General features: G+C 36.3%; 1 protein-coding gene across 4 annotated transcripts in view; it reads right to left on the bottom strand.

The window, feature by feature from the left end:
- ROCK1 (Rho associated coiled-coil containing protein kinase 1) overlaps positions 1-16,697 on the bottom strand; it is a 146,229-nt gene that overhangs the window by 39,540 nt on the left and 89,992 nt on the right. For all 4 annotated transcript variants that reach the window (XM_025886886.2, XM_025886888.2, XM_025886887.2 and 1 more), the window contains 4 exons: positions 15,887-15,978; positions 15,545-15,791; positions 5,286-5,392; positions 3,947-4,097 (listed from right to left, as the gene is read on the bottom strand). In XM_025886886.2, coding sequence (XP_025742671.1) covers positions 3,947-4,097; positions 5,286-5,392; positions 15,545-15,791; positions 15,887-15,978 — 597 coding nt within the window. The remainder of the gene's footprint in view (positions 1-3,946; positions 4,098-5,285; positions 5,393-15,544; positions 15,792-15,886; positions 15,979-16,697) is intronic.

Here is a 16,697-nt window from a genome sequence, read left to right as displayed (position 1 = left end):
GCTATCTACATTTGTCTCCAGTGCCTCATCTACTATTCATTTATTACTTTCCATTTCTTCTATCTCCAGCATTCTGCTGAAACTGCTTCGTATGATAACCAATGACGTCCATCTTGTAAAACGCAGAGGACACACAATATTCATGTCTTCATCTTTACTGACCTTAACAAAATTCAATATATTGAACAACTTCCTCATTTTTTTCAATACTCTTCGAGTTCTAATACCATACACTCTTTTGGCATTCCTGTGACCCCTCTGGCTGTTCTTTCTTGGTTTCCTTTGCTGGTTTTTCCTCTTCTATCTGACCTCCAAATGTTAGACTACCTAAGGGCTCCTTATGATTCCTTTTCTATTCTGCCTTTATTCTTCCCTTAGCTGATCTCATCGGGTTCTGCATAGAGCTCTATGTGTGTGACTCCTGAATTGATACCTCTCCTCTCAGCTCGACTTATAATATAACAAATGACTATTTGACATCTCCACCCACATATCTAATATGCTTTTCAAAGTTAACATATCTAAATAGACAACTTTATTTCCCTCCCCTCCCAAATCCCTCCTATCTCAGTCATCTCAATGTTAAAACATATTAACATCTGTCCAGCTGTTAAAATTAAAAAGCCTGAGTCTTTCTTGATTCCTTTTTTCTCTTTCCATCCAATTCCTTACCAACTCTTGCCTTCTGTATCTCCATTTCTTTCTAGCTCTACTACCCATCAATGCCTATAGATTAGAGCCTTCTAGTTGATTTCCCCTTTTACACTGTTCTCTCTCTCAAAACCATTTCCACACAGTAGTAGGAGTGGTCTTTTAAAAACATAAATTACACCTTCCAGCACAGCTCAAAACACTACAATGTCTATCCACTATTCTTAGAATAAGGGTATTGAACTTATCACCTCTTCGGCCTGGAACATACTTCCTCCTGCTCTTTCAATGGAGGTTCATTTTGATTCAAATAGTATTAGTTTAGAGAGGCCTTTCCTCAGAACCCCATCTAACATAGCAACTCTTAGAAACTATCACATGATATTATCTTCATATTAATAACTACAATCTGTACCTATTTTCATTTATTTGCTTTTTTTGTTTATCTCCACCATCAGAATATAATCTCTAAGAGGTAGGGTTCTTGTAAGTCTTACTCTGTGGTATATATTCCCAGGTATGCCTGGCCTATGGTAGACAGTCAATAATTAACATATGTGAAAGAAATAAAAGTAGTTTAATATGGCTGAATCACGAGATACACATAAGAAAGTGAAGAGCAGTAAGACTATAAAGACAGGTTAAGTGCTAACTCAAAGATTCTTTATGTCATAAGAAGTCTGATGTGTATCTTGCAAATAGTGAAAAGACAAAAGGATTTTAAGAATGACCAGCACAGTAAGATTTAAATTTCAAAAAGATCACTCTGGCCTAAGTGGGAACAATAGATCAATGAGTAGAATAATTCCTGGCATAGTAATAATTAAAAGTTTACTGCAATAGATCAAGCAAAGTGATGACATCACCATGAACTAAAAGAGAAAAGGAAAAGAGAAATATATTGTATATATCATTTGGAAGCAGAAATGCTGAATGATTCCCAGACTTCTGGCTTGGGTTCCTGGATGTTGAATATCACCACCTTTAACCATAATAATTTTTCCCAATTATTGAAAGCTTTCTTTTTTTTTTCTTTTCTCTCTCTCTCTTACTTTCTATTTATTTATTTGAGAGAGAGAGTGTGCAAGTAGGGGGAGGGGAAGGGGAAGAGGGAGAGAAAGAAATCCTCAAGCAGACTCCCCACTGTGTGTGAAGCCCGATGCAGGGCTTGATCCCAGGACCCTGAGATCATGACCTAAGCTGAAATCAAGAGTTAGTCGAATGCTTAACCAACTGAGTCACCTAGGAGCCCCGCATTTATTGAAAGCTTTCTATGTACAGGCACTTTACATACATTTGTTCACTTAGTATCTTTTTAATAGTCACAGTATAGCTAAGAGGCAAAACAGATTTGTTTGATTCCAAGCCTGGGCTCCTAAACTATATAGCCATTAACTAGTATTGTGAGAATAAGAGATTAAGCAGGTTTGACATACAAAATCATAAGCTTTCCCTTGAATGAACTGAATTTAATTTATTTTTAAAAGATTTTATTTATTTTGAGAGAGAGTGTGCAAGCGGTGGGGAGGGGAGGAGGGAGAATCTCATGCATACTCCTGAGCACAGAGCAGACGTGGGGACGTGGGGCTGAATCGCATGACCCTGAGATCATGACCTGAGCCAAAATCAACAGTCAGACACTTAACCGACTGAGCTACCCAGGCATCCCTTGAAAGAACTGAATTTAAAGTGTCAAGTAACACCTCCAGATTGTAGCAGGTTACAAAGAAGTAAGTGCAAGGTGAAAAAAGGAAAACTCCTTTCTAAAAGTCTGGCTCTAAAGGGATGGAATAAAACAGTGGCAGTAAGGATCAGGGGTTTATTTATTTTTTTTAAAGATTGTATTTATTTATTTGAGAGAGGAGAAAGAGAGAGCACAAGCAGGAGAGGAGCAGAAGGAGAGAAGAAGCAGACTACCCACTGAGCAGGGAGCCTGACGCAGGGCTCGATCCTAGGACCCTGGGATCACTACCTGAGCCCAAGGCATACACTTAAAACCAACTGAGCCACCCAGGTGCCCACCCTTTTTTTTCTTTTTAAATGGAAGAGACTTGCACATGTTCACAAGAAAGGATTCAAGGGTACCTGGGTGGCTCAGTCAGTTAAGCGTCTGCCTTTGGCTCAGGTCATGATCCCAGGCTCCTGGGATCAAGTTCCGCAGTGGGCTCCCTGCTCAGTGGAGAGTCCGCTTCTCCCTCTCCCCGTCTACCCCTCCCCAATGCTCGTGCTCTCTCGCTCTCTCACTCGCTCTCGCTCTATCTCAAATAAATGAATAAAATCTTAAAAAACAAACAAACAAACAAGAAAGGATTCAGTGGCGGAGAAAGGTTAAGGATTAAGAAGAGAAAAAGAGAGAAGAGGAGATAGAAGAGACTAGATCTGAGTCCAGCTAGCACGGATTAGCCAGAACAAGAGGAGGGTCGATATCTTCTAAGAAGAGAGGAAAGACAATGAAGATGAGTAAAGAAACAGGACAGGCTGATTAAGAGAACAAGACTTTGAGGAGTTCACACCTATGCTTTCACTATTTCTTTTTGAAATAGGAGAAAAGCTCACCTAAAAGTGGAGTGATAAAGGAATGGCATAGAAGTCTGAGAACAGAAATAAAAGTCTGAGAGAAGGACAGTGAGTGATGTATTAAAAACTGAAAGATCAACTGAAGTTGGAGATAATGCACTGGGCTAAGCCCCATTTAAAGAACTCCTTGAAGTGAAGAGAGTAGTTGGTTGGTCTGATCTAAGGTTGTGTTTAGAGGCACACCCAGTATAGTGGAAATACAAAGGAATTAGAAAATTGAGGGTACAAAGCAAGAAAGCAAATGAACTAAAAGACAATGAGTTCCACAATGGACCAGGAAGAAAATAAAGGAAAGGGCGAAAAAAATTGGGACCAAAGACAGATTCCACTGACATGTATAGGAAATGGGAGGATAACAGAATGAGGGAAATAGAAGGTGAAATTTAATAAAATGGAAGGTATTGGGGTGCCTGGGTGGCTCAAGTTGGGTGTCCCAACTCTTTGTTTCGGCTCAGGTCAAGGTCTTAGGGTTGTGAGATTAGGCCCCATGCTCAGCGGGAAGTCTACCTGAGACTCTCCCTTTGCACCCCCACTAAAATAAATAAATCTTAAAAAAAAAAAAGAAGGTATCAAAAGAGGAAAAAAGTATCTTTTTACTAGATCACAATTTATCATTTTTAAGCATTTATACTATTATAAAATGAAATTTTAAATAAATTTTTTTGGTAGGCATTATTTAAAAACTAATCATGTAGAAAATATTAAAACTGACACTTACCACACATTGCAACAGACTTTGCCTCTTCAATAGATTGATGTTTGTCAGTTAAACGAGCTTTGGTTACTTTATGTTCATTTACCTCTTGTTCTAAACGTTGTTGTAATGATTTAAGCTTATAGTTTAAATCTATCTCTAAATTATTTTTTTCCTGTAAAATGGAAATGAGTTATGTAATACACTATGTAAAAGACACATGATTAAATCTTACTTTATTTAATATTCTATAAGAGATAATACATGAATCACATGGACCTGAAATGTGACACCATATTTAAATATTTTTATTTAGGACATAATTTTATTTTTTATGCTTTGTTTATTTCATATTACTTATAATGTCTTACTTTAAAAATCATGATAAGCATATACAATTAAAAGCAAAATATCACACACCCCCCCACAACAGGGTTGTGGTGGCGGTTATATTCAAGAGGGCTCACTGCTAGAATCAGAAATGAACAGGACAATTCTTTGGTTCATAAAAAATATTTGCTGCCACTTTAAAAAAATTTAAATTTAGATTTAAATCTACATTAGTTTACATTAAATTATGTTTAAATTAAATCTACACCTAGATTTACATTGCCTTGAAAAAAGGACAAGTCAAAATGTATTCCATTTCTGATTGGGTGCATCTTCTATTCTTCCATCTTTCTTCCTACATCCACATTTACATTAGGCTTAGACATACTGCTCTGATTATCACAAAACCTGTCCAAAGGACAAAATAAGTGGTGCATTTTCTGATCCTTTATCTGAGGATCTAGTAAACCTATATTTCAGGGAGGAATTGAAAATGTGAGAGCTAGATCTGCATATTATCTATTTAATCCTTTTCTCAGCAAGGTAAGGACAGAGGATAACCAATGACATTTCTGATTAGTGAGAAAACTATATGCAAAGGCCAAACATATATGCTTTTTTCTACTTCGTAACTTTTACCAATAAAATGGAAAAGGCATACATGGTCTATCATACACCTATCCTTTGTTTTCTTTTTTCGTAAGGCTAGTAAGGTTCAGCACCTTCATCTTACCCAAGTACAAAAACATGGAGGAAAAATTCTACATGAAAGGAATTTCCAAACCAAAATAATTTGTGATGATAAGATAATATCAAACATCTAGTACCCTTCAAGGTTAAAAACAAAAATAACACAATAAAAAGCACTAAATAAGACACACATACACCCCCACAAAACCACCACTAACCATAAAAACTTCTAGAAATGCAAGTATATAAACATTAGGAATGAAAGCTATTTTATAAAAATACATTATAATATTTGATAGCCAGTACACAATATCTAATAATTGGTACAGGTTAAATAGTTTACCTTTTCTGAGTGATTAAGCATGTCTTGAGCTTCTTTTCTTTCTCCTTCCACTCTTTCAAGATTATGTTTGAGATGCTTCACCTCCTCTTGTAAAGATGTAATTCGAGCTATGAAGTGAGAAGAAAGTTCAAGTAACAAAGTCATCAAAAGAAGTCTGTTTTTCTTTTTCAGCATGATCATTAAGATAAAAAAGTTTTAGGGGCGCCTGGGTGGCTCAGTCAGTTAAGCACTGGACTCTTGGTTTTTGCTCAGGTCATGATCTCAGGGTCAAGCCCCAAGATGGGCTCCATACTTGGCATGGAGTCTGCTTGAGATTCTCTCCCTCTCTAAAACAAATAGGTAAAATCTTTTAAAAAAAGACAAAAATTTTAAATTTCCTGATTAGGTAGATTTTATTAAATTATAAAGTATTATTAATTTTTTAATTATCAAAATATTAACTTTTTATTTATAATTATTTGATATCTTCTTGGTAATATATACAATAACTACAATATGCAGTAATAAAAATGTTAATGCTAATTGGAAATCATCCAGTACATATTCCTCATTTCACAAATGGTCAAAGAGATGGGGCCTGAGCTTGGTCCAGAAATCAGATATGAGTCCTTTTATTAAGTGTTCTTTTCCACCATATTAAGAGTAAGACCCTTTAGTTAATTAAGGCAAGTATTTCAGTATTCCTTATGAGCCAGACATTCTGAAAAGCCTTTAATTACTCTTAAACTTAATGAAGCCATACTCTGTTTTTATAGGAAACTGAGATTTAAGGAACTCAAGTGCTCTAACAAAGCTTAGTTTTAACCTACCACCTCAGGCTCATGCCATGCAATGGTAGCAACTCATATATTTGGTAACTCTCTTCATTAGAACATGCTTGAGGCCTTATGTGTTTTTAATGCATAAGTATTTAACAAACACTGATTTAATACACAGAATCTAATTTTTTTAAAATTAGACTTTATTTTTTTATTTTTTAAAGATTTTATTTATTTGACAGAGCACAAGCAGAGGGAGAGAGAGAGAGAGAAGCAGGCTCCCTACTGAGCAAGGAGCGCGATGTGCGACTCAATCCCAGGACCCTGGGATCATGACCTGAGCCCAAGGCAGCCACTTAACTGACTGAGCCACCCAGGTGTCCCACAGAATCTAATATTAATATTATAATTATATTTTAAGTAAGAACCTATTTTCTTATTCTGTGATTCAAAGCAACTTAGGATTCAACAGGGAAATGGATAAAGCACCCAAAAAGACCAGGAAAAATTCTGTATTTCTCTAAGTTCAGCATTTAACTTGCCGGACCTGCCAGAGATTTCAATGTATTCTACCTGCCTCCATATTTTAGTGTTTCTGAATTAGTTCTTTAATGAACAAATGAATATTACACATCTTTGGCACCCGATAATGCTTTGCTGGGCTAGTTCTAGGATCCAGAGAGCAATGAAACAAATTTATTTACACACAAGTTTACAGACAATACTGGAATTATGTTCATGTAGGAGAAAGAAACACCTGCTAGTTCCTTTCAAATGGCTGAGCAAAAAATACAAATTATGTATGTGTTTGTATGGACAGAGATAAAGCTAATGTGGCAATATGTTTAAATGTTGAAGTACTGGCAAAAAAATGCTTCCTTCAGCATTTAAAATAAATAATAGGCTTTAAATATCTGTACAAAGATAGTAAATTCAGGTTAAACTGTATTTTTCATGTAGAATAAGATTATATAAACCAACTCCTAAGAAGAAAAAGTAAGAAAAATATAGGTGTTGAATCCTACATAGAATCCTAATAAGCCTATGAAAGACTTATTAAAATAGTTTCTTTATTTATTCTATTTTTAAAAACATGCTAAGAAAACGTAATGTGTTTGTGTAATACATAAAAACAAAAACAAAGACCCCTCCTATACAAAAATTTATAAAAATATTGTGAAAGGAATAAGAACCAAAATATCAGATCATAACCCAAACTGATTAAAATATTAAAGCTTCTAGAAGAGAACAGGGAATACCTTCATGATCTAATCAAACAATTCAATAGGCCACAATAAAGGAAAAAATATAAACTGGACTACATTAAAAATAACAACAGTGAGACCTCCTGTTCATAAGCAGACAGCATTTAAAAATGAAAAGGCAAAACAAAGAGAGGGAGAAAAGAACTATGATACATTTATTTGATAGAGGACTAATACCTAGTGGTCATACAAACCAATAAGAAAAAGGGAAACTATCTAATAAAAAAAAAAGAGGGAAAAGACTTGAACAGCACATCCTGAACTGCCAACAAACATGAAAAATCGTTCAATCTTAGACACCAGGGAAATGCAAATTAACCCATAAGGAAATACCATCACACCCCATTAGAATGGCTAAAACATCAATGCTGACAAAACTCAATGGGGACTGAGTATTGTTCTTAAAGAGAAAGTGGAACAACTGGAACTGTCATATACTCCTAGTGAATGTAAACTGGGGTAGCTACTTTGATATACAGGTATACCCTGGAAATATTGTGGGTTGAGTTCTAGACCACAGAAATAAAGGGAATATCTCAATAAAGTAATCAAATTAATTTTTTGGCTTCCCGGTACATATAAAAGTTACATCTACACTATACCGTAGAGCCTATTAAGTGCACAATAGCACTATGCCTTAAAAATGTACATACCTTAATTTTAAAATTTGTTATTGCTAAAAAACACTAACCATTATCTGAGCTTTCAGTAAGTCAATCTTTTTGCTGGGGGGAGGGTCTTGCCTCTATGTTTTGGCTGCTGATTGATCACAGTCGTGGTTGCTAACGGTTGCGTGGCTGTAGAAATTTCTTAAAATAAGACAACAATGAAGTTTGCCACATCAACTGATTCTTCCTTTCACGAACGACTTCTCTGTAGCATGAATGCTGCTGTCTGATAGAATTTACCCACAGAACTTCTTTCCAAACTGGAGTCAATCCTCTCAAACCCTACCATTGCTTTCTCAACTAAGTTTATGAAAGATTCTAAATCCATTATTGTCATTTCAACAATCTTCACAGCATTTTCACCACACATAGTTTCCCTCTCAAGAAACCACTCACTTTGCTCATCCATAAGAAGAAACTCTTCATCTGTAAGAATTCTACCAGGAGCTTGCAGCAATTCAGTCACATCTTCAGACTCCACGTCTAATTCTGGTTCTCTTGCTATTTCTACCACATCTGCAGTGACTTCTTCCACTGACGTCTAGAACCCCTCAGTCATCCATGAGAGCTGGAATCAACTTCTGAATTTCTGGTAATGTTAATATTTTGACTTTTTCCCATGAATCATGATTCTAGAAGGTTTTTAACTGACTTTCCCCCGATCCATCAGAACAATTCTGTCTATGGCAGCTATGGCCTTATGAAACATATTTCTTAAATCTTAAGACTTGAAAGACAAAATTACCCTTCGATCCGTGGGCTACAGAATGGATGTTGAGTTAGCAGGCATGAAAACCACATTCAGCTCATTGTACATCTCCATCAGAGCTCTTGGGTGACCAGGTGTATTGTCAAAGAGCAGTAATATTTTGAAAGACATCTTTTTTCTGAGCAGTGGGCTTAAAATACTCAGTCAACTACTTGTAAACACTCATGGTGTCATCTAGGCTTTGTTGTTCCATTTCTAGAACACAGGCAGAGTAGATTTGGCATAATTCTTCAGGGCCCGAGGATTCTCAGAATGCTAAACGAACACTGGCTTCAACTTAAAGTCATCAGCTGCATTAGTCCCTAACAGGAGAGCCAACCTGTCTTTGAAGCTTTGAACTCAGGTACTGACTTCTCCTCTGTAATCATGAAAGTCCAAGATGGCATCTTCTTCCAATAGAAGGCTGTTTCATCTACATTGAAAATCTGCTATTCAGTGTAGTCACCTTCAGTAATGATCTTAGCTAGATCTTCTGGATCACTTGCTGTAGCTTCTCCATCAGCACTTGCTACTTCACCTTGCACTTTGATGTTATCCTTAAACCTCTGCTAGCTTCAGACTTTGCTCCTGCAGCTTCCTCACCTCTCTCAGCCTTCACAGAATTGAAGAGAGTTAGGACTTGCTCTGGATTAAGCTTTGGCTTAAGGGAATGTTGTGGCTCCTTTGATCTTCTATTCAGACCACTCAAACTTTCTCTCAACTCAAACAGCAATAAGGCTGTTTTGGCTTTCTTATCATTCATGTGTTGACTGAAGTAGCACTTTTAATTTCCTTCAAGAACTTTTCCTTTGCATTCACAACATAGTTTACTGTTTGGCACAAGAGGCCTAGCTTTCAGCCTATCATGGCTTTCAACATGCCTTCCTCACTGAGCTTAATCATTTCTAGTTCTTGAATTAAAGTGAGACGTGCAACTCTTCCTTTCCCTTGAATACTTAAGCGGTCATTGTTGGTAATTGTTAACTGGCCTCCAATATTGTTGTGTCTCAAAGAACAGAGGCCCATGGAGAGAGAGAGAGAGAGAGAGAGAGAGAGAGATAGGAGAAAGGCTGGCAGGTGGAGCAGTCAGAACATACACAACATTTATCAATTAAGTCTGTGGTCTTTCATGGGTGTGGTTCATGGCACCCCAAAACAATTACAATAGTAACACCAAAGATCACTGATCAGAGATCAGTATAAAATAAATATAATAATAATGAAAAAGTTTGAAATATTGCAAGAATTACCAAAATGTGACACAGAGACATGAAATGAACAAATGCTGTTGGAAGATAGTGCTAAAAGTCTTGCTCAATGCAGGGCTGCTGTAAATGTTCAATTTATAAAAAATGCAGTATTATCAAAGTGTTATAAAGCAACGTACAATAAAACACAGTATGCCTATACTTGGGATATATTTACTGAAGCTAAACATATTCTATGGCTCTGCCACTCCTAAGTGTATACCAACAAAATGCACAGGTATGATTACCAAAAAACATGTACAAGAAAATTCCTATTAATGCTATTCATAATAGCCCCCAAATGGAAATAATTACATTATACATGTTTTACCACAGAATAAATGATAAACTGCAGTGGTCATCCATAATAAATGGAATACCACAAAGCAAAAAGAACAAACTATTGCCTATACAACAATACAGACAAATCTCATAAAGATAAGGGTAATCAAATAAACCAGACACAAAAGAGTGTTCACTGCATGATTCTATTCATAAAAAGTTCAAAAACAAGCAATCATTAGCCTCAAATGAGCATCAATAAAAATACTGCAATGGACTAACACATATCAAATATATTAAAATCCAGGAGTTCATAAGTATACTAAAAAGTGTCACTGTCATCTTTGGAGGATGGAGGATACTTTGCTAAAAGGAAAGAATCAAATATTTAACCTTTCTTTTATAAGCTGTACCTCTATGTAATTATATAAATGATGAGAAATGCTTATTTTTTATAGCAGTATTCCAGGTAACAAATGAATGAGGAATGATAAAAATAGATCATCACAGCTGAAAACTCTTAAATAGACACAGGATCTAAGCAACAATCATTAATGGCTACTAACATCACAAAACAAGACAGCCAGACTTTACCTGCCTCCGGGTACCTAAATAATACTGCTTACAAGTATTCTTGCCAAAGCCCTACCTGAAATAGATCAAGTCTCTAGAAGTCCCAGCTTAAAGTAACAGAAGGGACAGAAACAACATGTTAATTGACACCAGTAGATGGAATCAGCAAAATTCAGAAGATGTTCAATAGAACAAAAAAAAAACTAATTTCTTCAAATAACAGCAACAACTAACTACAAAGCATAAAAAAGGGAGGGGGAACCAATAGATAAAAGAAGCCTAAGGGACACATTAATGAAATGCAATGTGCAGACATTGGTAGGATCCAAATTCAAACAAAATAAATACAAGAACAGCAAGAGATTATGGGACTGCTGGAGAAATGTGAGCACTGACTAGGTATGTTACAATATTGTCATCTTTTTTCCAGGTTTTATAATATTGTGATTATGTTTTTTTTTTTAAAGAATCTTTAAGAGATACTGAAATACTTATAAACTAAACAAAGTAATGTCTGAGATTTGCTGCAAAATAATTCAGTGTCAGAGCTCTGGGGTATAAACAAAACAAGACTGGCTGTTAGATGATTACTGAAGCTGGATGCTAGGTACACAGGGGGTCATTATAATCTTCCACTATGGTATATGTCTGAAATTTTCCAAATTACAAAGTTAAGGAAGAAACCAATGGTAGTTTTTAAAAAATCTTTTTAAGGGTGCCTGGGTGGCTCAGTTGCTTAAGCGACTGCCTTCGGCTCAGGTCATGATCCTGGAGTCCCGGGATCGAGTCCCACATCGGGCTCCCTGCTCGGCAAGGAGCCTGCTTCTCCCTCAGACCCTCCCCCCTCTCATGCTCTCTCTCTCTATCTCATTCTCTCTCTCAAATAAATAAATAAAATCTTTAAAAAAAAATCTTTTTAAAATGGTTAATTTAAAAAATTTATCTTTTTGCATTTCAATCTAAGAATCATTAACTTACTAGATGAAGAGCTTACCATTTCATTTAAAATTTTCATTCCTTCATGACATTTCAATTTTTGTCCATTTGTTTTAAGCCTCTACATCCTAGACTTTTGGAAGGTAGCTTTTGTCTGTTAACAGCAGCCTTCTTGAAATACTAGTCCAGGTGTTGGCAAACTTCAAGCCCTCAGCCTGTTTTTCTATAGACATGAAGCTAAGAATGCTTTTTCATTTTTAAAGGGTTGTAAAAGGTAAAAAAGAATATGTAACAGATACATATGTGGCCCACAACGCCTAAAATATTTACTACCCAATTGTTTCAGAAGTCATTTCCCATACATACAAAGAAGTTTCTGCCCACTATGGATATATGGAAGACATTCAACTAAGAAATAATCATGACCTTGTCAGAAGCCCAGCATCACAAACTATGAGAAATTTATACCTGAGGGTCCTGAAATTCCTTATGAACCATAAAAAATTAATGTAGGAACCAAGTTATTTTTTTACCATGATGCATCTTTGTATGTATATTGAACCTCATGTAAATCGTGTGCATTTTTAAATGCATATGAGCTTTGAGTCACATTTAAATTAAAAACTAAGCCGTAAAGGGAGCACTAAAAAAGGATAAACATCAACAACAAAGCATGCTATAAATTTTCCTTAATTTCATCAATATCTAAAAATTAGACTCAGTTAAAATCACTGTTGATGAACATACAGATGATGGTCTCTTCCTTGAAAGCAAAAGCACTTCAAAGTTCAGTCAGACCCAGAAGATCACAGACTTAAAGAATTTTAAAATTGGAATGATATGTAAGAGTCACCCAGGATACAGAAGGCAGATGAGGTGACTTTCACACAGGTAATAAGCTGTATATAAAAAAGCCTAGAGGGGCACCTGGGTGGTGCAGTCAGATTCTTGGTTTCCAATGGGGTCATGATCTCAGGGTCTTGGGATCCAGCCCTCCCTTGGGCTCCATGATAAGCGTGGAGTCTGTTTGGGACACTCTCTCCCACTGACCTTCCCCCCTGCACTCTGTCTCTTTCTCAAATAAATAAATAAGTCTTAAAAAAAAAAAAAAACCTAGAGAATCAATTTAAGGAAGTCAACTATGAAGCTTTTTTAATACATATAATGAAGTTACTTTCTTGGTTATATTCAGATCTATTTTAAGCCTAGTCCCTGAGAAATAAGATTGCACAACACTCAGCTAAAAACCAACAGGAGATCCTAATTTCCGTTTCCATAGTCACAGAAACTGACCCTAACCTCTCTCCACAGAATTATAGCTAATCATCAAGCCCCATGAGACCCCAAACTATGTTCCCATCCTGTGACTAAGGTTAAAAGGACTACCCCTCCCCCAACCTTCCCCTGAGAGTTCTGGTAACTTCCCTGCGTATGTTTTGATTAGGTAGTATGGATGCTGTTGCTAATAGGAACAGAAAAATATGTGAGAAGTTGGTAGAGGCAGGCATCTTTTTGAAAACAATAAATTGATTATATTACCATACCAAAATTGTTCCTTTAGTATTAGTTACATTCAATCTTTTTCCTTTTAGATTCATAAAGACTGCTGATATCTGTAGTCCTAACCTTCCCAAGAACCTAATCCTTTACTCATAATGGGATTCTATTTCTGTAACTGAGTTTCTATTTCTGCCAACGATGCACAAGGAATTCCCAGGTTTCAATAGTGATAATCTTCTCTCTGGATTAGTCCCACTTTGAGTAAGGCTTTTGTGAATTAGGGACGTTTTAAAATTCTCAGTAATCCAGCCATAAAATTGGAAATACCATATTACCGACTTCAGAGGGGTGCCTGTCAGAGTGAAGAACTTACAATGTGATAGAAAAGCATTATCCTGAAAGAGAAAGAAACCACTTCCAGTTTCACCAAGGTCACTTTCTTTCTTTCTTTCTTTTTTTTTGAGAGAGAGCCCATGTGAGGGGAAAGGGCACAGGAAAAGGGAGAGACAGAATCTCAAGCAGGCTCCAGACCCAGCGCAGAGCCCAACGCAGGGCTCGAGCTCATGATCCTGAGATCATGACCTGAGCCAAAATCAAGAGCCAGATGCTTAACCGACTGAGCCACCCAGGCGCCCGAGATCATTTTCTTTGAGAATAATATGATCAAAAATATATTACTTTACACTTAGAAATGATTAGTATGGTAAATGTTTCTAGCCACAACAAAAATAAACTTTTAAAAACTATCTTCCATTGATAAACAAAATGTGGTATGCACACAGTGGAATATTATTCATCCTTAAAAAGGAAGAAAAATTCTTCTCTTTAAATTTTAATTTTTTAAACTGAAGTATAATTACAGTGCTATAATAGTTTCCAGTATATAATACAATCAATCTACAAATCTATACATTACTGTGCTCATTGGTAAGTGTGCTCTTAATTTCCTTCACCTATGTCACCTACCTCCCCCTGGCCATGACCAGTTTGTTCTCTGTATTTAAGTGCCAATTTTTTGTCTGTCTCTTTTTCGTTTCTTTTGTTTCTTAAATTCCACATATGAGTGAAATCATATGGTATTTGTCTTTCTCTGACTGACTTACTTCAATTAGCATTATACCCTCTAGGTCTATTCATCTTGTCATGAATGGCCAAGATCTCCTTCTTTTTCATGGCTGAGTAGTTATTCCATTGTGTGTGTGTATACACACCACATCCTCTTTATCCATTCATCTATGGAGGGACACTTGGGTTACTTCCATATCTTGGCTATTGTAAATGTTGCAATAAACATAGCGGCACATGTATCTTTTTCAAATTAGTGTTTTTGTATTCTATGGGTAAATACCAAGTAGTAGAATTACTGGGTCATGTAATAATTCTATTTCTTTTCTTTTTTTTTAAGATTTATTTATTTTAGAAAAAGACAGCAAGCATGGGGGAGAGGGAGGAGAATGGGCAGAGGGAGCCAGAGAGAGAGAGAATCCCCAGCAGGCTCCCCGCTGAGCGCAGAGTCTGACACCGGCTCCATCCCAGGACCCTGAGATCATGACCTGAGCCAAAATCAAGAGTTGGATGCTTAACCGACTGAGCCACCCAGCTGCCCCTAGTAATTCTATTTTTAATTTTTTGAGGAACTTCCACACTGTTTTCCACAGTGTCTGCACCAATTTGCATTCCCACCAAAGGTGGGAGAGGCACAGGAGGGATCTTTTTTCTCTCCACATCTAAAAAAGAAGGAAATTCTTTTTTTTTTTTTTAAGATTTTATTTATTTGACAGAGAGAGCACAAGCAGAGGGAGAGAGAGGGAGAAGCAGGCTCCCTGCTGAGCAAGGAGCCCGATGTGGGACTCGATCCCAGGACCCTGGGATCATGACCCAGGCCGAAGGCAGCCGCTTAACCAACTGAGCCACCCAGGCGTCCCTAAAAAAGAAGAAAATTCTGATACATGTTACAACATGGGTCAATCTTGAAGATATTACACTAAGAGGAAAAACAGAGATACAAAAGAATAAATATTGTATGACTCCTCTTTTATGAGACAGTAAAATTAATAGAGTAGGATGGTGGTTACCAGGGGCTGGGAGGAGGGAGAATAGGGAGTTATTATTTAATGGGTATAGAGTTTTAGTTTGGGATGATAAAAAGGTTCTGAAGATGGATAGTAGTGATGGTTGCACACAAATGTGATTGGACTTCATGCCACTGAACTGTACACTTAAAAATGGCTAAAAGAGTAAATTTGTTATGTATGTTTTACCACAGTAAGAAAAAATATTACCTTGAAGGTCTCCAATCATCTCAGAATCATGACCTCTGTCTCTTCGTTCAGCTTCTAACACAGCTTGCAGCTGGTAATAGTCCTTGTCCGTCTGTGTCTTGGAATTCTCTAAAATTCTATTTCTCTCCTGCAATTCTCTGTTTAGGGACTCTAGCTGACTAACTGACTTACTCATCTCTGTGTGACTCTTCCTTAATCTTACGGCTGTGTCTGATTCTGTTCTAAGTAAGTCATTGGCTTCTTCTAGCTATTAAAAAAAAGAGAGCAAGAAAATAGGTTTTTGACCAAAATACCAACTTATTTTAATTATAATAAAAAAAAAATCTTATTCCAAAAACTCACCTGCTTTTGTAATTGTGCCAGCTTCTCATTAGCAAGCTGTGAATTTTGACTTACTTTCTTTAAGTCTTCCAACTGATCCTTTAATGTAGAAACTAGAAAATGAAGGGGGGGAAAAATGTAGAAATTAGAAAGTTATCAGAGAGGAAACATATAAATCCCTTCAAAAAAATGAGATTTAGTCCTAGGTCACAGTCAGCTATATTAGGTCCACTCCCAAAGTCAAATTTCATCATGGAAGTACTTAAATTTAAATTCAACAATAGAGAATGTAACAGATTTGTTTCCAGTGTTATAATATTTCAAAGTTTTGTATTCCCTTAATAAGGTCAATCTATTAGTGAAACATTATAAACCCAGTTTTATTAGCATTATTTATTTTTTTGAATAGCACAAATCTTTGAAAAGTTCAATATCTGAAAAAATGGGTCAAAATTCAAAAGGTACCAAATGGTCTGTGGTGTAGAATATGCCTTCCTCCCTCCATGGTCTCAGTCCCTCTACCCCTCCTCCCCAAGAAACAATTACTACTTAATTCTTACATATTCTTCCTAAGACAGTGTCTCTAGCTATACCCTAAAACATAAAAACACAAACATTAATATGTTTTCACATGCATTTCTATACACACATACACATATTTAAGCATGTCTAGTTAAGCACTCGTTTTAAACAATCTGTACTATTTTTTTCACTTAAAGATACATCTTAGACATAATGCTATAAATATCTTGTTTATATATCAGTATGCATGTGCACAAGTGCATACATAAAATAAATTCCTAGAAATGAAATCGCTGGATCAAAGGGTATA

Source organism: Callorhinus ursinus, unplaced genomic scaffold, assembly GCF_003265705.2.
Source record: "Callorhinus ursinus isolate GAN/ISIS: 27379988/994484 unplaced genomic scaffold, GSC_fseal_2.0 scaffold11, whole genome shotgun sequence".
Classification (NCBI taxonomy): Eukaryota; Metazoa; Chordata; class Mammalia; order Carnivora; family Otariidae; genus Callorhinus; species Callorhinus ursinus.
The sequence above is the reverse complement of the archived record's forward strand: the minus strand, read 5'-3'. Positions and strand labels throughout refer to the sequence as shown.